The sequence below is a fragment of the Orbicella faveolata genome, unplaced genomic scaffold (assembly GCF_042242905.1).
Source record: "Orbicella faveolata isolate gen_17 unplaced genomic scaffold, um_ofav_v1 contig_34, whole genome shotgun sequence".
Classification (NCBI taxonomy): domain Eukaryota; kingdom Metazoa; phylum Cnidaria; class Anthozoa; order Scleractinia; family Merulinidae; genus Orbicella; species Orbicella faveolata.
In genome coordinates this window covers 28557501-28582733 of record NW_028301563.1, presented here as the reverse complement: position 1 = coordinate 28582733, position 25233 = coordinate 28557501, and the positions used below count along the sequence as shown (strand labels likewise).

Below are 25233 nucleotides of genomic sequence, written 5' to 3'. Positions count from 1 at the left end.
TCTCTAGCCTTCTGTTTCTCTCCGCTCTCTCACAAACTTTGTTCTTAAATCGCTGAGGCAGCATAAACTGATAAGTTCTTTTTCCATTTCAGGTGATATCATTGTAGATTCTAACTTGGATAGAGAATTCAAAAGTCATTATGTACTTCATGTAACAGCAGCAAACATAGGGCAAAATGCAATGGAAGGAGAGTGTCAAGTTAACATCACGGTCACAGACGTTATCGACGAAAAACCTTTCTTTGAAAGCGAAGTGTTAACATTTCATGTCTCAGAGAATGCTTCTATTGGTACGAAAGTAACTCAGCTCATGGCGCAAGACAAGGATATTGGCGATATGCTTACTTATTCCCTAACAGAGCGCGATTCGAGTGGACATTTTCGTATAAACCGGACCACGGGTGTGATAACGACTGCCAAAGATCTCGACAGGGAAAATATGACTGAACATGTGGTATACGTACAGGCTACCGATAGCGTTAATCTGACGTCGGATGAAGTGAAGATCGTGATTAAGGTTGATGATGTCAACGATCGTACGCCAGTGTTTACAAAGGTTTTCTACGTGCAGGATTACAGAGAGGAATCACCAAAAGACACAAGTATTCTGACAGTTGCAGCAAGGGATGCCGATACGGGCAGAAACGCCGAGATAAGATTCAGTATCGTGGGCAACGCTACAAAGTACGTAGCGATCGACCCCGTTAGCGGACTTATTTCCCAAGCTGATAACGAGCTTGATCGTGAGTTGTCGCCATATTTTAACTTCACCGTTCGTGCGACTGACCTGGGTTCTCCACCATTGTCGTCTGAGGTCGAGGTGTCTGTCAATCTGGTCGATATCAATGATAACAGCCCGACTTTCAACAAGACTGTATATCAAGCTTATGTTATGGAAAATCAGCCAATTGGTACTCCGCTTCTAGTAGTCACGGCAACCGACAAGGATGAAGGAATCAATGCGAGGCTTTCTTATGGACTTACGGGAGGCAACTTTCGATTCCAAATCGACCAGGATACCGTAAGATTTATTTTCAAACTCATATATTACTTGTACAGTACAAACACCTCAGATAAACTTAGGTTTAATACAAAATCTGCAAATATGGGCTTCAGATTCAAACATTTCAGTCTAAAGTAGAAAATCGTTTGCTTCGGGTTCGTAAGTTGAAATAGATGTATCGCTAAAACCTATTACCTGGATCACACAGCAAGCCCTTACCTTCTGCTCTAACGTTTAAATCCAATACTAAATGAACAATAATTCGGCTATACGGTAGGTATGAGTGCTATAATGCATTTGCCGTTCATGCTAAATTCAGCTTTTAAATTAAAACGCAAAAACGAACTTCGCTTTCTAATGTGACGGTTTGGGCTATTTCCAGGGAAACATTACCACAGCAGTTCGCTTGGACCGAGAGCAAGCTGGTGCCGAGTCGTATACCTTGACCGTATTGGCTGCAGACGATGCAATAAGAAGCCGCCAGGGAACAACACAGGTGAACATGACACCTTTAATTTTTGTACGTTCCTATTTTGCAAACACAAATAAGTTGACGCGTACACGGTCAGCTGGTTCTCGTATGCCTCTTACAAACATGGAACCTATACTGATCGAAGGCCTATTTGATACAGTCTTAAATGAATATTCTTGTTAAGGTTCTTGTGTACCCCTGAAACATCACTAATTTTATTAATAAAGTGCGTAGGATCAGTCCATTGGTAGGAGCCGAAGAGTTGGAGATAAAAACAATGGAATTCTTATTTTTCCAACGTTAACCCCCGATTTTCCGATTTTTCTTTCACAAATATATCAAGAAAACCGGAATTCTTATGTAACTGGGACAGCCTTGGATGCATTTTGATCGAAATTTGGATTTTTTTGACCGTTTAAGAATAAAAAGGCTGACGAAAGAATACAACTTTGTCAAGGCGACGTCCACAAAAAAATGACGACCGAAAAATTAAAGCTTTCCAGTCATAATTCATGAACAGGCGACTGCCGTACCTTCGCTGTTACTAATCCAGCACATTACCAACAACATCAGGCAGACTGCAAGAAGTGATATTTGCCTGTTTGTGTTCTTTACAGGTTATTGTAACTGTGTTGGATGATAATGACCACCCGCCCGTCTTCACGCGATCAAATTACGACTTCCGAGTTGCTGAAAATGTCGATATTGGACATCTCGTGGGAACGGTGACTGCCTCGGATGAGGACAAAGGAATAAACGCGAAGATATCTTTTCTCATAACGGCAGAAGATGGAAGTGAGTGTAATATTGGAATAGAGTTTTAAGTTAGGTACGTAGGTAGCCTGAGTGGAGTTCGCTAGATAACTAGCTGGATAGGTTAGCAGGACAGAGAGAGAGGGGAGGACGAAATGGAGGGAGAGAGTAAAAAGTAAGGAAATGAGGAAAGAAGACAGTGAAACAGGAAGAACCGGAGGTACTGAGAGAGGGAAGGAAGGAGGGAGGGAAGGAAGGAGAGGAAGGGAGGGACGGAGGGAGGGACGGAGGGGAGGTGATCGGAGAGGTGATCTCCTGACGGTGCGCGGTCGTCATAGTTTTTATCCCTGAATGAAAGCTCCCTCATCATTACTTATTTCTCAGCTTGTTATATTGTGGCTGTTGTAACTGCGAGAGTCCCATTTTCACAAATGTATATGTTGCTTCGTTTTGTGGCAATAAACTCAGATACACGACCCTCAAGCATGTAGTGCTTAAACGATAATCGTGTTTTAAATAAAGGAGTTTACTTTACTTTACTTTACTCAAGTTATTTTGTATATATTTGTCCTTAGGTCTCCCTCTCACTGTGAATGAAACAACAGGCGATATCGAGATTACTGGAAAACTAGACAGAGAAACAAACAGCTCCTTCACCTTAGTCATCATTGTAAGAATACACTATAAGTTTCTCTCACTGCCATTGAGAAGCCTTAGTGTTTTAAGAAAAAATGAGAAAATAAATATGCACTGCTTCTTTTCTCTTCTCTTCTCTTCTCTTCCCTTCTCTTCTCTTCTCCCATATCGTCAATTATTCTTCTTTGCTGTTAATTTCCTGATCTTCTCTTCTCTCGTATTATCACCTCTGTTGTGCTCTTCTCTGCTTTGCTCTACTATTTTCTACTGTGCTCTGCTCCGCTGTCCAATCTGTTCCGACTCACTTTTTCTAATTTCATTTTTGATTCCTCTAGGCACGAGACAACGGAAGCCCATCTCTGGAAAGTAACGCAACGGTCACAGTTGTAATAACTGATGTAAATGACAACGCGCCAACTTTCCAGCAGGCAACCTACAACGTGACAGTGCGAGAGAGTGCATTCCCCAAAACTACGGTACGACCTTTGAATCACCTCCTACAATTGTTATTTACTTCTTTGATTTTGGTCATGCAATTGAAGTGTTGCATTGAATACCACCGATACGAAGCGTTATTTAGCTCCGTAATAAAGCCTCTTGAAGATGGCTTTGTTCCAAAGGGGGACAACCACGTGAAAAGATCAGGGGTGCTCCTTGTCTCGCTTAGGGGTGTAAATCATGAATTTTGGTCTCTTTAAGGGTGATCAGGACGAAATGCCACCATTTGTAGTTGTCAAAGTATTTTTTTATGGTGTACTCAAAAAGGTAACGATTAAAAAAAAAAATGCTCTCAATTCCGTTTTTATGCTCGATTTTCGCTGCTCACTCTAGTGCAGCCTACCAGCCCGGGCTCCTTTTTCGAATTGTATCTTTTAGAGGTCAAACAAAACTCGAGCCAAGCCCAGGCTGGTCTTCTTTAGGGGTTTAATTCAGATTTTCTGACAAACATCCCCGACCTTTTCACATGGGATTCCCCCAGGGGTTTTATTCTGCAAGACATAACGTCTATGGCGTATTCAGTTCACTTAGTTCGATTTTCACGCGTATCCTAATTTACTCAGCTGTAACGATTTTTTTTTTAAATCTTTATTCTACAGGTGGACACTGTTTCTGCAACGGATCCTGACGAAGGAGGGAACGGTCAGTTTCGATACAGCATTGAAAGTGGAGATCCCGATGATCAGTTTGCTATAGGCGGTAAGAATGCTTCATTGACCAATCAGGTCCGACCCCATTACGCCGAAGAAATTTGAAAACGCAGCTTTATTTCTACGGTTAACGTTAGGACTACCGTCCACACTAATCCGTCGCGAAAATGGAGCTTTACGGAAACGACGATGTCACGATTATCACGTGATTTCCCTGACCGAGTTTTCGTCAAACACAAATCCAAAATGTCCGGTGATTGTTGCGCTTTCAATTTTTTTCCGGGATAATGTGGACGGAAACCATTTGATGCGTTTTGATAGTGAAAATGCTGTTTCTAAAGTTCTCCGGCGTGTTGTGGACAGGGCGTAGAGTGGACAACAATTTTTGCATAATGTTGCTCGGGCTAGCAAAAACGATTATAGTTTAACTTGTAACTTAAGGTAGCTAAACAAATTTGCTGATATCAAGTAGGGATTCAAGTGTTCAAATTGCCCTCTCGTTTCTTTGCTACAGCAACTTCTGGCGTCATCACCCTCAGGCAAAAACTGGACCACGAAACGAAGAATTTTTACAACATCACAATCGAAGCTCGCGACCTAGGCAGCCCCGCCCTCTCGGGCTATACAAGTCTCCTAGTAACCGTTAGTGACGTAGACGATAATGCGCCTGTTTTCCACCAAGATGAGTATACCGCAAGCCTATTAGAAAATGCCACTGCGGGCACGTTTGTCGCCCAAGTGAACGCCACGGACATGGATGCAGACGAAGCGCACAAGACTATATATTACAGCATCGATGGAGGCGATGACGAGAGAAAGTTTATTATTGGCGAGTTAAATGGCACAGTGTACTTGAATTGGTCTGGAGATGGGCTCGATCGTGAAAAAGTATCAGAGTACAAACTGACTGTAGCCGCCATCAGCCGAGTGAATAACACAGAGCAAAAATCAACAGTTCTTGTAAGCACTGAACGTGTCATTTCTTGATTAGTTCCTCAAAATTAACTTGAATTAATGACTGAGTCCTTATTTATGGCTTGTGACGATTGCCTCACCAACACAAAACTTGGAGAACCAGGGGCTACGTATGACTTACCCTCCTAACTAATCGGGCAAGCCTAAATCTGCTAGACGTTTAGGACCCAGGCCTTATAGCTTTTGGGAACATTTAAAAGAAAAGAAATTGTCCCGACCGCAGCAGAATAGGTTAGAGGTTGGTAGCCTGCGAAGCAGCCGTGTCCTTTCCCTTTCCAGGTGGAGAGATCATCTGACAAGCGAGCGAACAAAGGAGCACGCCTTAGGAGAGCAAAAATTGAAGAAGTGGGGAGGGGGTAGCCTTCGTTCCCTTCTCGTGCTTTTTTGGAAAAGGAAAGGAAACGTCTGTTACGCATGCGCAGGCTAAGAGGTTAGAGTCTAAAGAGGAAGACAAATACCTCATTTGGATTCGTCAATCCGGACTTGCTGTTATCTGATATCAGGTCTTCAGTGAGGCTTAAATTTTAATCTGTTGGGTATAAAATAATTGCTAAAAAATTAGCAAATGCTAACCAATCAAGTTAATTTGTAATTTTGCCAGTTTATGAAAAATATGAATTGTAAAGTCAGCTATAGCTGTCTTTATTAAAAAAATGTTACCTCGCGCAGATTAATTGTTTTTATGGTGGAAAATACCTCAATTTAATACATCCTTGAATTTGTTTCACCTTACTTCTAATGTTTTACAACACAGCTGGTAAAATAAATAGAATCTTTCTTTCTATATTGCAGCTGACTGTTACGGTTGGGGATGTCAATGACGTCACACCAATGTTTGAGCCCCAGTCCTACCTCAAATCAGTGATAGAGGACATCGGAGAACTGGAACCAGCAGGGGACAGGAAAATACTTACAATTTCCGCTAAGGACGATGACGAAGGAGACAATGCGAAAATCGTCTATACAATCACTAAAGGAAACGACGAAGGTGTGTTTAGTGATTTCATAAAAATTATTGGAAATGAGTGTTCATCTTCATTGAAAAATCATTAAAATTTTACTGAAAAGCACCTCGAATATTCTTAGAAAGATGATATTTATGTATTTATCATATGGTTAGCTCCCAGGGCGGGAAAAGTGAACCAAATCCTGCGCTGTGATTGGCTACCCGAGCGGGCAAGATGGTGCTATCTTACGCACTGGGTCCCGCAAGGAAAATTTTTCCCTAAGGGTCACTAAAGTCTATATAATAAATTTTTTATTGACCAAGCTTGTTCGGTCAAGATGGCTAGATATTGGCCGCGTTCTCGTTTCTGCCATATGCCGATAACACATAGCAAATAGAAGGTCTTCTTGGATGTATATGGTTGTTGCAAACACGTTACTTCAATGATGTCTGTTGAAAATGACGACACGGCGGCCCTGTTGGTGTTTGACAAAAAAAAAAAAAAAATGAAATTTCCCTTATTTAGGAAATGAGTTCTTCTGATTTGTAAACATTTCCTATCGTTTGGGAACACCAATATTGCTGCCTGGAAACCCTATAAGCAGCAGCCTTCATAGCTTGTAGGGATATTGCGTATGAATACTCTGCTTTAGCGACGGTTAACGTAACGAGAGCTTAGAAGCCACAAGGAGAAGTGCTCTTTGCCATTCCCGTTCGTGGTTTCGCCGCCGAAATAAATCACTCACACGCTACGCAAGCCTTCAGTCTCCACATCATTTTGCTAATATAGAGCTATTTCCTTTTCCAGGAGCGTTTATATTAAACAACGTCACCGGAGAATTGTCAAAAGCCACAACCTTGGATAGGGAAGTGAGAGATTTTTACAGTCTGTTGGTAACTGCCACTGATCAAGGCCAGCCACCTCTATTCAATCAAACTACGATAAATATCACTATACTGGACGCCAATGACCAAATTCCAGAAATACAGACACAGACATTGTTCTCTGTGCTTGAGGTATGTAATCTGGCTTTGTTGTCAATTACAATGACAACTTTGTGACTCTCGTGTTACCGACTTATATATAATGAAGGAATTCATCAGGGTTGCCTCCGTGAAAAATTAGCGAATTGAGTTTCTCCCTAAGGATTGTCAAAGATTGATTGATTGATTGATTGATTGATTGATTGATTGATTGATTGATTGATTGATTGATTGATTGACTAATTGACCGAGTGACCGAGTGACCGAGCGCCCGATTGACCGAGCGACCGAGCCACTGAGCCACCGAGCCACCGAGCCACCGAGCGACCAAGCGACCGAGCAACCGAGCGACCGAGCGCGACTGACTGACCTAATGACCGAGCGACCGAGCGACCGGGCGACCCAGTAACCCAGTGACCCAGTGACCCAGTGACCCAGTGACCCAGTGCAAAGAACAAAGCATTTAACCATCGTTCACTAGAAACACAATTGTTGTTTTTTCTCTAGAATACGACAGTTGGTACGCTTATCACGACAATGAATGCCACGGACAAAGACACTGGTGTTAACGCTCAGTTGAAGTTTACTATCATAAGTGGAAATGATGACGGAATATTTGAGCTCAATGAAACCAGTGGCGAGCTGTTTACAGCGAAGAGCCTCGATTATGATGAAGAACCCAAGTCATACAAGGTTAGGGAAAACCAAACACTAACTGCTACCAATGACTTCGTTTACTAGACTTGTTAAAAAAAAATTGCATAGTCTGGAATTCATCCTAATTATCCTGTGATGTGGTTTATTTTTGTGCAGCTCACTATAGAAGCCCAGGACCTTGGAAGCCCCCCTCGGTCAAGCGTGAAGACTATAACAATTGCTTTGGAGAACATTGACGACAATATACCTGTTTTTAACAAGGTACAAGCCATTAAAACCATACTGATTGGGCTCTTTTATTTTTGTTTCTAAAAATAAGGGCTTTAGAGATCTTTATTTTTCGGATATTCGCTAGGAAACATTTATGTATCTTTGCATATGAAGCTGAAAATAGAGATCGTTTGATTCCGGAGATGATTTGATTTAACAGAAGTAAAATTAAGATATCGAGTTTTTAAACTAATGTCATTTTTACGAAGAAGACAGTGGGAAATTGTAAAATTACATACAAATGCAGTGTATGTCATGGTGGAGAAAACTAGAGAAAACGTGGTTTATTATCAATTTAATGATCTGAGTATGTGAACATCACATTTGTATCGCTAGTCCTACAATTTCCCACAGTAAACTAATCTTGTTTGCGCTGCTCTCCAACTCAGTACCTGTGCGCCTAGAACAGATTATTAATATTTATACCCCAATGTTATTATCGTTCGATCTCCAGAGAGTGACAGAAATTTGAGTGCTTCTGGCTTTTGCGCGCTGTATTGATAAGTCCAATGAAACATTTCCAATTCTGTTTTGTTTTCAGCGTCAAGTCAGCTTATCAGTTGGTGAGAATCTTCCAGCGGGGGCTGAAGTTGGGACGATAGCAGCTTACGACGCCGACCAGGCTGAACCTATTTATTATTACATACAAAGTAAATACTTATTATTAAAGATTAAAAAAAAAATCTTTAACGGAAATCGCAGGCTGTTTTGAGACTTGTCTCAATTCTCTGCGCCGGTCACCATTAACTTGGCAATCGCTGGCTAAGTCATTACATGAGTATTGAAGATAGAAATTAATAATCATATCTTCACTTCATTTTAGAACGTATCTACAAAATGTTCAGTCACTTATTAGTTTCTATCAACAGGGAAGAAGAAACTATTCTCGAACTGCTCTTTTAAAAAAGCATATTTTTTTGTCTTACTGTAAAAGTTAGAGACTGTTTTTTGTTTTTTGTTTTGCAGGTGGAAATAGTGGAAACATGTTCGCCTTGAATGAGACAACTGGAATGTTAACAACCACTCGACCTGTTGTAAGTATTCTGTTGTAAACATTCTTTCAGTACTGTCGGTTTGCGCGTTTGCAGCTGTTTTCTGCTACATTATTTTCAATAAAGTTCGCTGGATTTAAATTTTTAGGAGGGAGTTTCCTTATGAATGATGGTATGGAAATAGATCGGCAATTTTTGCGATCATCATAAATTAATGTGAAAAGTCGTTGCCCTGATACAGTGAAACCTCGATTTAACGAACCTCGATGTAACGAAGTCCTCGGTATAACGAACGATATTCCTCGCCTCAGTGATAGTAAAATATATGGAGAAGAACCTCGATACAACCAAACCTCTTTATAGCGAGGGTATTTTGCCAGTCCCTGGGCCCTTTGTTATATCAAGGTTCCACTGTATGTAAGAACATAGTGATGAAGTGTGTAATGAGTTGCGCTTGTCATTATATCAACATCAAAACAAAAAGAAACACAAACTTGAACAAAAACTACGCATCGATCGATAGACAGACAGACCGACAGACAGACAGACACAGACAGACACACACTCAAGGTCGCCGACACTGAAAAATGTCAGGCAGACAGGTAGGAAGACAGTTCCACAGACAAATACAAAGAGAGGCAAATCGAAATTCCAATTAAATTTAAGACAAATTAAAAATGATCCTTTAGACTCGCCCAGTTTTGAAATACTTGCCATTTTTGAAGTTCTCTGTTTTTTGCATCATTGCCAGAGGGTGTATATTACCATTACTTTGACGGTATTTACTATTAATCTTTGGTTTTCTGATTGTATTTCTGAAGGACCGAGAGGCTAGTGCACAATTCTTCCTCTACATAAAATCGTCGAACGTAAAGGTTTGTTAGCTTTCTAACTGAAATGTTTAATTGAAAAGTTAAGCAAGTTTGAAGCCCTCTTAATGATTAGATATATCTGTTTGAACTTAAAGAGATCATATCTTTTGATTGTAGCTCGATCCAGCCTCTCTGCAGCCAAGAAACAAACGAGCGGTCCCGGATGCTAGCTCAAATGAGACTAACGCGACACAGGCACCATTACCGGGTAAACCAGTTTTATCAAACCTGCTTTTCGTTACTAATTAAGCAGCATTACGGTGTAACGCCGACGTTCGCTGTGTTTTTTTTTATTCGCATTGATTAGATAGCCAGGTGTATTACGTGAAGCAATATATGTAATCAGTCTCGAGACGTTATATTGTGTTTAATCTCTCTTCTAAAGAACAAGTACTGACGAAATGTTTACAAAGCTGAAACTCCTCTGTCTTTAATAAAGGAGCTACGTCACGGTGTTTTCAAGTTTGTCGTTCGTAATCCGTGTTAATCTTCTCCATCCTTAACCATCCTTGTTCCTTTATGGTTTATTATTATCTCTTTGGTGTTTTTCTATCTTTGCAAACTATTATTTTCAGGTTTCCTTCAATTTAAAGGGAACTTTGTATGTGGCCAAAATAACTCAAACACCTTGACTGAGCTCCTTTAATATGAAAACACTCATCTGCGTTTCGGATTAACACGAATGCAGTAACTCTTCATCTTCATTTTCGATCAGTTACCTTGTAATATCTCAATAAATTATTAAACTTCTGAGATTTTTAGATTCGTCTTTCTTCGAATTCACACCACATAAAATGTTTCAATTTACAGAGGATCTCGGGGTGCAGTTAGTGATTGTAAATATTGCAGATGAAAACGACAATGGTCCCCTTTTCACTAAGAAGCTATATACTGGAGGTAACTTATTCTTTTTATTTACTGCTTAATTTGCCTTGAAGATTTTTGCAAACCTTAGTTTGAATTTTCGTTTTTACCTCAAATACCTCCCTTCCCTGACAAAAAAAAATAATAATATAATAATAAAATCTTGCACCATTGGGACGTCCAGCTTTGTTAAAGCGGTACATTTTGATCAAAAACACAGCTGAGTGAGACAGCTCTGATAATCTTCAAACTCTGGTTAAAATTTGTGGTATGATAATTGTTTGTTTATGGAAAAAAGTTTGTAAAGAGGAAAAATACCGTGAGAGTTTTTTTACGAAGTGGAAAAAGAGCTTTTACGTAATTCTTATAGTTTCTCGCTTCCGGCCTCTCTCACTTATCCTTTCTTGCGCCTTAGGAGTCTCCGAAGACGCAAAGCATGGAAGCAACATAATTCAAGTGTTCGTAAGTGTCACAAAAGCATTATTAAACATGTCTGCATTGAATAAACTGCAACTTTATATGATAGCAAATTTAGTTAAAATTAATTATGTGGAGTCTCTGAGGTTTGACTTTGAAGATAAGACGCCTGATATAAGCTGGGTTTTATTTGATATATCATCTCCTTTGTTACATAGTTCTTTACTCATTAATATTCATTTATCTATTTATTATTTTGAATTATTATACATTCTTTAGGCTAAAGATTCTGATGCGGGTAATAATAGCCGTATTTCATACGAGCTCATGCAAACTAAAGATAGCGACGAGTTCAGTATTGATCGTGAGACTGGCTGGATTCAAGCAAAATCTTCTTACGCCGGCAAGTTTGGGGAGGAGTTTGTCATCAACGTTATTGCGAAGGACAATTTTGGAGAAGAACCTTACTTTAACGACACTGCGGAAGTCAAGGTAGGTCTTTATGATATTCATATAATATTTTACTGAAAGAGCTCAGTAACGACATTTTGAGTTATTTTGGCCTCTCATAAAATTACCTTTAAATTGAAGGAAACCTAACGATGGTAGTTCACTAAAATAGAAAACCACCAAAGAGACCATAATAAATCATAAAGGAACAAGGACGGTTAAGGATGGAGAAGATGAACACGGATTGCAAACGAGGAACTTGAAATATTTAGGCTTAACTTATCAAGATGTGCAAGCCGTGACGTAGCTCGTTTAAAGTACCTGCAATAGTCTAGTTTTGGTTACTTAAGGTTTCCCTTCATTGTACATTTGTCTTGCAGATTTACGTGCTCACAGATATTCAGCGAGCCGTTATCATTTCAGGAAGATCTCCGGAATATGTTCGGGAAAATCAAGAAGAACTAAAACGGTATATGAGTGTCAACTCTATCTTTTTCTATTTTCATACACAGTGCAGACACCGTCAATCTCACACGTTTTTTATATAATAAGCAAATAAGTGAAATCATTCTCGCATTTCGATTGGTTCCATCTTATGATCTATTGGAGGACAGACGTATATATGACGTCATTTGCATTTTTTGGCCTCTTAATATTATTGTATAAAACTGACATGTAGATTCCATGTTGCTGTGCGTCTGTTCAGTAATAGATCACAAAATACGTCAAAATGTGGTAAGAACATCAGTGACACACTCACCTGATGGCTCGTGTGCCACTTTTTTTTTATCTAACCATATTCTGACATTATCTGTGATACAGTACTGACCAGATGCTACGCAACGTGGAATCTGTTTGTAAGTCGACGATTTGGTCTGTTTAAATGGTGACTGAGCACCTTTATAACAACTTTATTGGCTGTATTTTTTTGTATGTCCCTGATTAAATAAAACATTTCTAAGAAAAATGCTATTTACAGTAGCTTAGTTGTTTCCACAGTAAAACTTTATAATGTTAAAAGTTTTTGTTTTGTTTTCTTGTAGAATACTGGAGAATATCACTGGTTATATCATAAATATTGATGACATAAATTACTACAAAGATGAAGATGGAAAATATGATTATGACAGGTAATTTTGTCGATTGATTGAGTGACTGACCGACCGACCGACCTACTAACTGATTGATTGATTGATTGATTGATTGACTGATAGATTGATTGATTGATTGATTTCTTGTCTTTCTATTTTTTTGCCATTAAAGGACAGCGGTACTGTTTCATGCTGTTGATCCCAAAACTAATAAAGTCGTCGATAAAGATATTGTCATAGAGTAAGTACATATATACTCATTTATAAGATAACCTTCCTTAGTTCATTTTCAAACAGCAAGCTATGTATCACAGGCAAAATAACTTATTTGTTTCTTTTCAATTTCCTTTAGCAAAATTGACAACAACTATGACAAGCACCTCAAATTTTTCCAGCAGTGGGAAATCGAAGAAGTGAAGGTGTGTTATGTTTATTATTTCACTTATACAATTCAAAAATGTTACAAATTTTTGAGCTGTTGTTTGTTTGTTTTTTTCCTGTTATTACAAGCTGTTTACGCTGTATGTACCTAAGAACGCTCATTACAAATAGAAGAAATAAGACGTATGTTTAATATGAAGTAATTTTATGCCAGGTAATGGCCTTTGAGGTCTATTTATGCTTGTTTCCGAGGAAAGATCCTTCACCAATCGTTGAACTTGTAGCCTTATTACAATCATTTAGACTTACTGATGTTTTTTGTTAAACTCAAGATGAACATTTTATTTTGTTAGGCTCAAGTCGATCCCAAGACAGATGACGAATTCCCTATTGTGTGGGCTGTAGTTATCGGCTTGGGCATTCTCTTATTCTTAATCATCTTGATCTTCTGCTGTGTGGTTTGCCAACTGAGGAAGAGGTGCCTGGTGTATTGTTACATTTTGATTGATTTCTAATTCGGTATCGATGCCATGAGGTCTATTAGAGACAGTAGCATAAAAGTATTTATAACTAACCCTCAGTGTTGGGGATTCTCAGCGACAATTAAAATGCTATTGTATTTTCGTATGAATAAATCTTCGCAAAGAGATTATTACATAGGAGACCCGACATCCTGACCCTTTATTAATATCGAGTGGAACATTGATTATTTTTACTTCTCCATTTGTTTGGAATCAGATTCCATTAGGCAATCAGAGCTTTCATTTGAAAAAAAAAGACAAGCTGAACTAGTTTTTGATAGTTAGTAAAAAACACTTGAATATAAAATATTTAAACATTCGTTCATAGACCTTTCCCGCATTCCAACAAACAGTGGCGCCGAGTCGAGGTCAAATTGAGCAAAAATACAGCAAATGTATGAAACTGTCCACCCCAACCTCGCTCTGGAGCTATTGTTCGAACGCACTGAAGTGGAATGCGGGAAAGGTCTATTGATAGCTTGCTATTTTAAAAGTTTTGTTAAAGATATTACAATAGCATACGGTATATTATTTAACTCTGTTGTTGTTGTTGTTGACAAAGAGATCATTACATAGGAGAAGTCAATAATTTTTTACTCTGTTCTTAGTACATACATCAGTCCAGCTCAGTAGTTCAATGAGCTTGTTACCCTTCCAACATTTAGAATCAGATTTCAGTGCGCAATCAAAATAATTATACGTTCAGAATTCAAACTGATTTATCATGAATGGGGTATTTTTTTCATAGGGAATAATCGACGCTTGAATGTAAAAATGTTTGTTCTATACATTCATCAATAGTTTCCTATTTTCCTCAAAATAATCGCTTTTACCCTAAAAATGTGTGTAATTTCTAGCGGGTTCAGTTAAGACCTATAACTTCGATAATTTTCTCCAAATTTCAAATCTTAGAATTGACGAATTGGAAGCAAAACACACCACATGTAATTTACTGTACGTATGAAATCAAAAAAGCCTTTCTTTGTTTTTGACTTATCACTGCGCGGTAACCTTCTCTAACCTCCAAATTTCTTGAAAACGCTCACATGAGGAATGTAATTTGACTTAACCTTGATTGAACTCAGTCCAGAAATGAATGAGAATAGACGTAAATATTACAGTTTTTTTCTAACATTGAGGAGCTAATTATAAAAGTAGTTCAATTTTTTTTTCTTAATGGAATATGCAGTTCAGCCCTTTAATTGAAACGAATTTCAATTACCTCAGCTACACATTAATTTTTCTTTGTTCCTTTTATTTTTATTAAGGCAAAAAAGAAAACTGCGAGCCGCAACTGCAGCTAGTTACGGAGGTGAGCAAGAAATTATGGATTGCTAGTCTGTTCGTAAATCAGTTTTTTCTTCTTGTTGTTGTTGTTGTTGTTCGTTTGTCCGTATGTTTGTTCGTTCGTTCGTTGTCCGGTTCGCAGGCGTGTTCCGTTTTCGTTCGTTTCGATACTGTAGGTAACATGGTAAGGGTTCAGTCCTTGGCTGTCAGTGGAAATACTGTGTGCGGACTGACGCCTCAAATAGATTCAATCTGTTTGATAGTTTCCTGGGACTTTTTCCAATATTACCAATAATTTAGTATAAATTAAGTCTTTTTTACAGCCGCTTGGTTCAACAGGTTGGTGCGTAACTGAGAAGATAACGCGACTTGTGAAAGGGCTTCTAGTTAATTAATTCAGCGAACGATAGAGTTTTCGCTCCCATTTTTGAAAGAATTTTAAATTTGAAAGCCTTCGACCATCTAAAACTCCTACTTTTTTGGCAAACTTTTAACTGCATTTCCCTCACTCGACAGGTTCTCGTTCAGTCAACAATGGAACAGTAACATCGCTTCCAACAACCAACATGCACATCAGTGAAGGGTATGTATTTTTTCGAAGGACGCTTGCGAGATGATTTCAATCAATTCAAACACACCGTCTTTTGATGCAATGGCGACCAACCTTTTTGACTTGAAGTGAGGGCAGTTGATCTCGTGTAATACAAACGAACCACGTAAGGCATGCTCGAACGAGGTCCGAGACATAAGAGACCATTTTATAGTTATCTGCTTAGCGAACTGGCCTTTGAATGGCAACGAGGCTGGAGGTGACCTTGTTTTGATAGACCTTACTGCTTTTGTTGTGTGAATCAAGTTGTTCTTATGCTAACGGTTGGAATTTAAATGAGAGAAGCAGAGAGGTCTGTATCAAAGCAAGGTCACCTCTAGCCTCGCTTGCATTCATGGCCAGGTAATTAAATACGCAACTGTAAAATTACCTATTAAAAACTTCCCAATCACTGTGCTCTGTCAATTTTGATAGTTGCTTTCTAAAACTTGACTTGGCAGTTCATTTCGCGTTCTCGCCATTCCTTAAGGTGTTTTCAAAGCCCGTGTCGTTTCAGGAGTTATTACATCAAACATCATATTCTAAATGACAACTGAGGCGTTAGTTTTGAATAAGCTGGATATCGGCACGTTCTTGTGACTTACTACCAGGTAAATATATCGTTTCATTCCAGATCAAATCCAGTGTGGGTTGACCCGTACCACAACTGGGGCCTGAGAACTGATGACGAAGATGCATAGTACGTGCAGTATAACTAATTCCCTTTGTGATATGAAATAAACTTAAACGAATGGTGGCAAAGCGCTTTTGGCCTGGAACTTTATAATACAGCTCATGGATTATACAAAAATGCTATGCATACGTGTGACTCACCTAGTCAAACCTCGAGGAAGATGAAACGACTTCATTTTATTAAGTCTATGTTAGGTACATAGCGTAGAAAAAAAATTGAATTCCGTAATGCTTCTCTGTAGAGATCGACTAATAACATCCTAATACACATAGTGTTCCTACAAGAAGAAACGAATGTGGAGGAAACTGAATTTGAAATCGTTTGCTTGGCGCTCCACAGCATCAGGGGATAATAAGCTAGCTACACTGAATAATCAAGCAAGTTAATTTAATTTGTTACTTATAGCTAGCTTGATGTCAGTCTAAGAAAGACTATTCTGAACGATTTATGGATTTTTAACAGCTCCTTTCGCTTCCCTTTACAGCGAGCCCTCGCCCTTCTATGGAGGTACTTTCCACATAGCCGAGGGTGGTAAAGAAGAACTGTATGAGGCACAGGTATGACATGCGCACCACAGCTCCACGACCAGTTCATTCTGCTGCTGGTACGACTCTTAACTACTTTCTTGCTATCTTCTTCTTACAAGGGCTGTGACAAGATCTAAACAAAGGAACCAAAAAAGCTCCCCCCAAAAGCCCCCCCCGAAAAAGCCTTTCCCCTCCCCCTTCCCCCCCCCCCAAAAAATAAAAGGACCAGACATTTCTTGTGCCAATGCTGAATTCCATCCCCTTAGGAGAGAACGAAAAATTCTTTTGTACTGACCTAGCACTATAGAGGTCTGTGATTGGTTGTTGCTCAGCTGTGATTTTACACGCGCGAGTAGGTATCAAGAAAAATCTCTACGCGTTTTTCTTACATTCTACATTAGAATTGAGGAAAATTTTAGTTTTCATACCAAACGTTTCTTTCACGTGTGTTTGTGAGTCCAGAGAAGTCTGTTCATAGGGCTACACATAGAAGTTATAAACATAAAAAATGAAAACTCCCTTTTCCCAAAACGTGAACAATCTCCAATTGTGTTTCACCTTCTGATTTAATCATCATCGCATTTTGATCTTAATTGGTTACGTGAAACAGCCCCTTATTCTATTAACATCTTTTCCAAAGTTTCCTCTTTAACTGTTTTCGTTATCTTGTTTCTCTCTTGTTCCTCTCTTGTTTCACTTTATCTTTGCATCTACATTCTTTGCGCTGAGATTTGTCTACATGTTTGTTGCGCATGGCAATGAGCTTATATAACTAAACTAGCTTACGCATTTCAACTCATTTTTTAACATAGTCTAACATAACATAACATAACATAACATAACATAACATCACATCACATTCTTTCTTTTCCTCACAATTTACATTTACAGATAAAATTACAGCTTTTTATGTTTACAGTATATCTTTTCGGTTGGTAAATATTAAAGTTAGAATACGGGCGTCAAGTAAACCATTCGGTTTTCTAGTTGGCCCCCATATTTACAATCGACTATAACGAAGAGTTACACTAGGCAATTTTACTCTTAAATAATGTCAATGAAACAATCGAGCAGAGTAAAGCATACGGAATCTTATTTATTGGAATATTTGACCCTATGTTCAGTGATCTCATCCTTCAGTGGAGCTTGATAAATTTTCAACTAGAAAGTCTCTCCGTATTTTATGTATCATAACGGAACTTTTTTGCAGTGGGCATATTGGTGTTCCGTACGAAAGGAAATTTTACATTTAAAACAAAGGCGCTTTTCAATGGACCAAAACTTCCAATTTGCATTTCCGGAAATTTCAAGTGGCGAATGGAACGCTATTTTCAAGAATTGCCGGAGAAGAAGACAACCTCGCGAGCTAGCTATATCCAAATTTTTGCAATTTTCTTACCGAAATTTTCTGTACGTCCCATTTGATTTTCACCCTTTAATTTCCAGAACTTTCTGTTCAATGGTCGCATTTCGGAAATTTTACAATTTTAGGCCTTTCCAGATACTTTTCAAGTGAATATTTGAACCATTTGACCCATATTCCAGAATTTTAGGTTGAATGGAATGCGCTCAAGATCTTATTTTCCAAAAGAGAGAAATTTCACTCCTGGCAACACCAACATGCATTCCATCATAGTCGTCGTGAACTCATGTGAAATCGCTCTGTTGCAGGAATCTTCAACAGATGGCCGGGATGAGGACGATAAAATGGGAGCAAGTTTTTCTGGAAGCAGAAAAAGTTCTACATCACCCCCATCTCCTGAAGCTTATGAATCCTCGCCAATGACAGACAGAAAATACTATTCACCAAAATTTATAGTCACCAGTATTTAAATGGCAATTACTACAACTTGCCGTCAGCACCCTTTAAAAGTTTTTTAAGAAATTTTAAGACAGGAAAATACGGTTCTTTTATATAGTTTTTAATTTTTAAAATATAAATTATCAGAGTTAACAAAAAAAACTCCTTATTAGATTATGTGAGCACGTGTCTTAATTAAGGCAGTAATGAGAAAATTCATACGAAATGACTCTATTGGTAGTTCTAATTTGCCCTTTATTGCGAATGGCTACGGTTTCTTCCATTTTGCATAATGTTCCACTAATGTACGTTATGGTCGTTTTATCGAGTCACCTTTTTTGCCTGGCACCATATGGCGCATGCGCAAACAATGACGCCTGCGCAAACAATGGCGCATGCGCAGCAATCTACAGAGTTTGAATGGGTTGAATAGGACAAAACGTTAACTGTTGGTTGAAAAATGACAAGCATTTTAACTGGTAACAGATCTGAGATCTGCCAAATTTACGAATTGCTTAGAAATGGCTGAGATTTTAATTGATAGCTGAGAAATAGTGGAAATTTTCACCTTCCACTCTAGACTCTGTAACCCCCTTCTAAACCATTAATCTAAACAAGAGCCTAGCAATATCTTAAACTATTGACCGGCCAATTGCTACTTTGCTACTTGTAGTTTTCTCAACGTAAGTTGGTTTTTGAAAGCCACATTTGGTGCAATGTGATGCAAATGTAAGTATAATTTACGTAGAGTTGTAAAACTTGCATATTAATGTGGAATTCAATGTATTTTCTACGCCTTAATCTTACTCTAGTCTTAAAGATATGCACAAACTCATGAAGGTAACTTGTTTCACTCTAAAGCGTGTCTCAAATTGAGACCTGCAGTATAAGTGTGGTAATTGTTTTAAAATAATACAGCCTCTTTGGACCTCCAATATTTGTAACAATAGTTAGAAAAAACTGTTATGATGCCCCATCGAAGATGGCTAAATTGTACAAAAATAAAATAATAGATACTGTAAATAAAATATTGGATAATAACATGTATCCCATTCATTTGTCTTCTAGTTTTTTCTATTGTAATGACGACAGTGACACTCGCAATGCAGAATGGACCTGCGCATGAATTTATAATAACGTCTAATCATTTTGTATGACTTTTGTTAGAGATTAGGTTGCAAGCGGTAGCGCCCCCACCCCACTCTACCCTCAAGGTTTTCGTTCTGCAATATTTGAAATATATTTAACTCTCATGCTCAAAGTTTTAGCTGGTTTTCACTCTTCCCATGCGGTAATTTTGATATATGACGTGCTTGCCACGTTATATGGGGTCGAGGGACTAGGGTCCCATAGGCAGGCAAAGAAATAGGGGTAGAAAAGGTGGGGGGAAGGAAGGGGGTCAAGCATATTGCAGAAGGTTCCAGAGCTTACTGAAACAACCTGTGAGAGCTCTAGAGAAATAACGTCGTTTTAGTGGCAAAACTCGATGGCAGATGCTTCTGTTGTTGGTGCCACTCGGTCAAAAACATGGCTTCTCCAAGCAAAGGTGTGTACATTTGTGTGAAACACTTCTCTGAATAACGCGCGAAAAACCACACAGAACTAAATCTATGTATCAATCATCTGTCATATCCTAGATTTTTTACTTAATTTTTTTAACGGTTACGACTGTTTTTTTTTTTTTTTTAATGTAAACCAACAATTACAAGAATTCCTGAGTCATTTCGTTCATGAGAGCTCAAGGTGGTTTGGGGGCTGATTGACTGTGGTCGGCGTAGGACGGGAGGGGAGGCAGGGTCGGACAAGACAGATTTGGTTGGGGCGGGGAGGGTTTTTTCCGGGGACGGCTTATTAGGGAGTTTAACACCGACGGGAACGGCGACGGGAGCGTCGCTAAACAAAAGGTTTAATGAGCAGAATAATGGCTGTGCACGTGCTTTGTCAATCGTGGTAGATTTTTTTGCCGTCCTCTGCAAAACAAAAACGTGAAATGACCAAATTCTGCGTTGTCTGGAGAACGTGAACCACAACGCTGACTTTTTTTAATTTGTATTTCAAATTTATCACTGGGTGCCAGATTCTGTTTCATGATAGTTTTAACAGTAATAAACAAAGTAAATGACTTAAGAGTATTGCGAGATTTGGAGGTAAAATATAAAATCACTTTTAAATCGACTTTGTCCTCGACGTGGCCATCGTGGTTACTTAAACTCCCTATTATCTCCGTTTTTCTGCATCTTCTCTGAAAAAATGTCGTTTGATGCTTGACCCACCCACAGGATTATGTTTCTGAATTCTATCATTCTCGAGACAGTAAATTTCACCTGAAGGTTTGGTCTCTATATTATATCTGTCACGAACTCACATGGGTAACTCGCAAGCTTCATACGACTTCCCAGCTTGCTTTGCAGTTTGACAGTTCGACAGCCCGCCATATTGTGACAAGTCGCCAAACTTGGACTTCAAGGTATTTTCTCCTGCTGTCATTCTTTGATCTTAGAGATATTTTGCTTTTATAATTTTTGAATATGTTTTGTAATTATGTGAAGCATAAAACGGAGAGCTGAGAGTTTTCTTTTGGTGCGGGATTCAATTCAATGAGAATTAGGTGAGCAGTAGAACTTTGTGGGAAATTCAATAAAAAATTGGCTATTTAGGGCGTTGACGTTGATAAAATATACTTTAACTCCTTAATGGCTGTTTTCCGGTGTAATTATTCATTGATCTAAAGTTTTCCTACATGAAAAGTGTAAGAAGTGTCTTTTGTGGCCGTAATATTGTTATCCATGTGTTGAGAGGTGAACGAGGGGTGGGGAGGGTAGGGGGCGAGGACACGCTTGCAGTAACCCCACCAACCTAGTTCCCAGGGTCTCTCTTTTTTCCGCCCCTTGGAGCCGCTCCGCTCTCTCCCGCTCCAGGGCGGAAAGAAGACAGCCCCTTGGAACGAGGTTAAAATTCGACTAGCAGCAATTTTACTAATTTTCTGGCTTGCAATTTTTCTCCTTTCCGTGACTAATAATAAGACAAGGCTAATCATTGTACTGTAATTCTATAATTTTTGTTTGTGTGGCAAATCAAAAAATAAAAATAAAAATAAAATAAACATCAGCAGCAGCAACTAAGCGAGTGACTTGCGACACACAAGAATTCTCAGTCATTTCCCCGATCATGGGGGGAACATTCGTTATCAAAACCTTCGACATCATGGGCCGGTGTTTTGGGTCGATTTATGCTATAAATGGAAAGATTCCGATCCCAAAAGATGGAAAATAGGTATTAACAGTTAGCGCCTTAGGGGCTGACACGAGTGAAAGGTTATACGAAAAAGGAGTGTAATTGTAATATGTCTCACAGATCGCACTAAAATGAAAACATATTGTTTGGGTCACAACTATAATGGTAATTGGACCGAGTGAAGTACCATTCAGGAAGTAATCGCATAAGTAATATCAAAATCGGACGAGCGCGAAGCTTGAGGCCGATGGTCCAATTACCAAATAATCGTGTCTAAAGAACCTCTTTTGAGCGAAAAAGTCAGTAGCGCTTTCCAAAAGTTTTAATTAAAAACTGTAGGAAACACCATGAAGAAAGCTATTAAAGGGCGCGTAATTGACGTAATGAATGGCGTAGTATCCAATTTCAGGTAACCAATTACAAAATAATTGTAATTGGATACCTTTAATTGGACATCCACATGATCGCGCACCGATTACGTAACAAATGGGCGTGCGGGGAACCAATCATGATCGAGAATTTTGTTATAGATACGATTAATGACAAAAGCTGCTGTTAGTAAATGCCCAGAATGACGAACCACTCGCTGACTCATGATTGCCCTGAACCCTCGGTTCAGCGTGAATTTCCGACCCGGTGAGTACTCGTTTTCTTCATTTGAGGGTGTTTTTAGCAACTCATACCGTCACATGATGCTCCGTTTGTTAAATTTCCGGTTGCATAAAGTAAATTAGGAACATCCGGTGAGCTTTGACAGAGGACTGGCAGAGGACTTCATTAGGACTTCAATCAACATGAAGCGCATTTCCGCGTTCTCTCCTTTCCTTGTTAGCAGTAAACACTTCACCGACGTTCACCTCAAAACCGCAAAGATGATAGCCTTTGACGATGCACCTTATATTCACTAAGGCCTCTTCCCGGACTTCTTGCGTAGACATAATGGCATGTAAAGGCAATGACGGGCAAGTGGGTAATTCTAGTGCACGTGCAACGGGGTATATTCTTTGCGTTGAGAAGACTGGGTTGGAATTGTTTTACCAATTTCGTCCCCAGGACTTCCTAAAACTGGCGGATGATCGGACGGGTAGCGTGCGTGACGTCTGTTCGAGGTTGCTGTGCAAAACAGGTCACATCCACTCAATCTTTATAGTTTTTTTTTTATATTTTGCCCGAGTAAACTTTAATTTAAGTTTTCGTTTCCTTAAGGTAAACAGAGACCTTACGCAAAGCACGACGGTAACGACGACGAGAACTTCGCCAAACAAAAGGTTTAATGAGGAGAACAATGGATTCTCACGTGCATTGTGCACCTTTGTACATTTCGTAGCCGTCCTTTCCAAATCAACAACGAGTAATGAACAACTTCTAATTTTTTGGGGGAACATGATCCACTACCGAGGGCTAATTTTTCATGTTTCTATCTGGAACTGATCGCCGCAGCATTCGTAGTACATGTCTATTCAATTTTATTTGAAAAAGTTAACTTAAAGGTAATAATTTGTACTCCAAAATTATAGAACAAAAAATATAGGTCACCACGCTCGTCTAAGAGAAAACGAGCATTTACTTCGCTGTCGAGCTTAGCTTGAATGTTGTGTATGTACACGCGCTCGTTTGCGCACGCAAATGACGCGAAGATCGTGCGCAGTAGGGATGCGCAATGCAAGGAAAGTCAGACTTTAAGGTAATTCCATCGAAATAGAACTCACAATAGATTTGCTTTCAAACTTTACCTGTTGGCTGCTTATATCAAGAGAACTTAAAATTTGAAACAAAAAACAGGGGGGTCACCGTATTCGTTTAGGTGCAGGAGGACCTTCAATAAACCCCATAATTCCTGAAATTATCTGCTTTCAGAAACGTTCATATTTGAACCATTCACCAGACGCTTTGGGAGAACAGAAAAATAGCGAGGGGAGAAAGTTAAGCGAGAAAGACAACAATGGATGTATTGCATCAATGTTAAGGAGCAAGTTGATGTACGTTTCATTATACAAATGTTCCAAACACGCAGCGTTCTGGGGCCACATGTTATCTTTTACGAGTGCTAGCTATGCATCAAACATTGCTTGGTGACCAAACATTTTACCGTTTGGCCACCTTGTCTGGTGTTCTTTGATCGTGTTTGATCGTGTTTGGTCGTGTTTGAAAAAATTTGAAGGCCATCAAACGCTCGATCAAACAACTTAAAACATTTCTTTTGTTCTAGTGTTTGATGGGAGATGTTTCGTTCGTTTGGACAGCCGTATCAAACATGTTTGGCGCGCGCATGCGTCACACTCTCGCTCAGCGGCTTGTATCCATAGTTTGATCTGTGTTTGATCAACCATGTTTTTTAAAACTGTTTGGCCACTCACTTCAACATCAGCATGTTTGGTCACCGAACAATGTTTGATGATGTTTGTTCGCCAAACATTTACCGTTTGGACAGGCCTTTAACTAATGAAACATCTTTGAAATTCCCTGCCCGAGAGTTTCATCAAAAACCAGCACCCGCTGAAATGGTTGTTTATGTTAAGGTGGCCGGACTGGAACGAAAGCAAACTTTGCCCCCGAGAGGGGGGGGGAGGCGGGCCATAACTATATGGTTTTTGCAATATTAATGCAATGTACATCGTAACACTCGCACGTTAGGCATTTCAAATCACCGTGATGACTTTCAGCGAATATCATCATGATGAATTTCTTTGAATTCTTTTTACCAACGCTTTTTAGTCTCCTTTTCCTTTAATTCAGAAAGAAAACAACATCATTAGACATCAAGCACATTACAGTTTTATTTTATTTCCTGTGTTTAGCTCAAAACAGTGTCTCATTGCATTAACATAGTACAAACCCTGTGAAATGATTCATGAAGGATAAAAACCAGGATCGAACCTATTCATTGGAAAATAATAAGTTACCAAAGAATTTTTTTTTTTTTAAATGTGATTTTTGGTAACTTCATTTCAAGCCTTTACAGTTTCGAGTTTCACAAGTGCTATAAATTGTGTGACTGAGTTTTCATGTGTTTTCAATAAATGACATCGCGTGATGAACAAAGGCGAGAACCGCTGACCCTAGTCTTCGTATTGCTGTTGACGGCTTGCAGTGTCCAAGTAGCGTTTGAGTGGGTTGTCACGATAATGTGGGCCTTTTACCTAACAAAAGAAAACAAGAAAGGAAACACGGAATATACTGATTATGATATAGAGGATATTACGTACATGGCCGCAATGAGACACGAAATTTCTCTTCGATCGAGTGTTGTAAACTTATCCTTCACGAGCTCACTCGCGAAATATTTTTCCAACATGAAAAGAGAAATTTCGTATCTCCAAGGACCACCTAATTTTCTCTTTATTATACATAAATAACGGCGTTCTTGGCGATTTTCCGAAGATTTTCGACCACTTTCTCAAGATTTCCAAAAATTCTCCAAAAGTTGTCCGAAAGCCAGACGAACGTTTCCATACATTGTCCAGAAATGTAAGAAGATTGCCGAAGACTTCCGAAGAAGATCCGAAGATGCTTCGATCATACAACAGCAAATTTAAGTGCAGTTAGGGGACAAAAAAGAAGTCAAGAATGATTTCACATGGGTCGTGGATAAAAATGATACCGTCACATTTGGATAGAGTCAGTTTATCGATTTTGATCGATTTTTTCTTCCCCCTGAGTTCTACATAC

General features: G+C 39.0%; 2 protein-coding genes across 14 annotated transcripts in view; one reads left to right on the top strand and one right to left on the bottom strand.

The window, feature by feature from the left end:
* Positions 1-19382, top strand: part of LOC110062771 (cadherin-23-like) — a 61239-nt gene extending 41857 nt beyond the window's left edge. For all 4 annotated transcript variants that reach the window (XM_089271907.1, XM_089271910.1, XM_089271909.1 and 1 more), the window contains exons 29-56: positions 93-1021; positions 1386-1499; positions 2093-2270; positions 2804-2898; positions 3200-3340; positions 3962-4061; positions 4527-4972; positions 5780-5975; positions 6742-6950; positions 7425-7610; positions 7731-7835; positions 8386-8494; positions 8811-8878; positions 9658-9711; positions 9826-9916; positions 10519-10605; positions 10988-11034; positions 11269-11481; positions 11820-11908; positions 12483-12569; positions 12703-12771; positions 12883-12949; positions 13265-13389; positions 14701-14744; positions 15236-15302; positions 15943-16008; positions 16487-16559; positions 18201-19382. In XM_089271907.1, coding sequence (XP_089128033.1) covers positions 93-1021; positions 1386-1499; positions 2093-2270; positions 2804-2898; positions 3200-3340; positions 3962-4061; positions 4527-4972; positions 5780-5975; positions 6742-6950; positions 7425-7610; positions 7731-7835; positions 8386-8494; positions 8811-8878; positions 9658-9711; positions 9826-9916; positions 10519-10605; positions 10988-11034; positions 11269-11481; positions 11820-11908; positions 12483-12569; positions 12703-12771; positions 12883-12949; positions 13265-13389; positions 14701-14744; positions 15236-15302; positions 15943-16008; positions 16487-16559; positions 18201-18362 — 4217 coding nt within the window. In that variant the 3' untranslated portion in view covers positions 18363-19382. The remainder of the gene's footprint in view (positions 1-92; positions 1022-1385; positions 1500-2092; positions 2271-2803; positions 2899-3199; positions 3341-3961; positions 4062-4526; positions 4973-5779; positions 5976-6741; positions 6951-7424; positions 7611-7730; positions 7836-8385; positions 8495-8810; positions 8879-9657; positions 9712-9825; positions 9917-10518; positions 10606-10987; positions 11035-11268; positions 11482-11819; positions 11909-12482; positions 12570-12702; positions 12772-12882; positions 12950-13264; positions 13390-14700; positions 14745-15235; positions 15303-15942; positions 16009-16486; positions 16560-18200) is intronic.
* Positions 19383-24328: 4946 nt separating this feature from the next.
* The window catches only part of LOC110062792 (uncharacterized), an 18961-nt gene continuing 18056 nt past the window's right edge, over positions 24329-25233 (bottom strand). For all 10 annotated transcript variants that reach the window (XM_089270568.1, XM_089270563.1, XM_089270562.1 and 7 more), the window contains one exon: positions 24329-24704. In XM_089270568.1, coding sequence (XP_089126694.1) covers positions 24624-24704 — 81 coding nt within the window. In that variant the 3' untranslated portion in view covers positions 24329-24623. The remainder of the gene's footprint in view (positions 24705-25233) is intronic.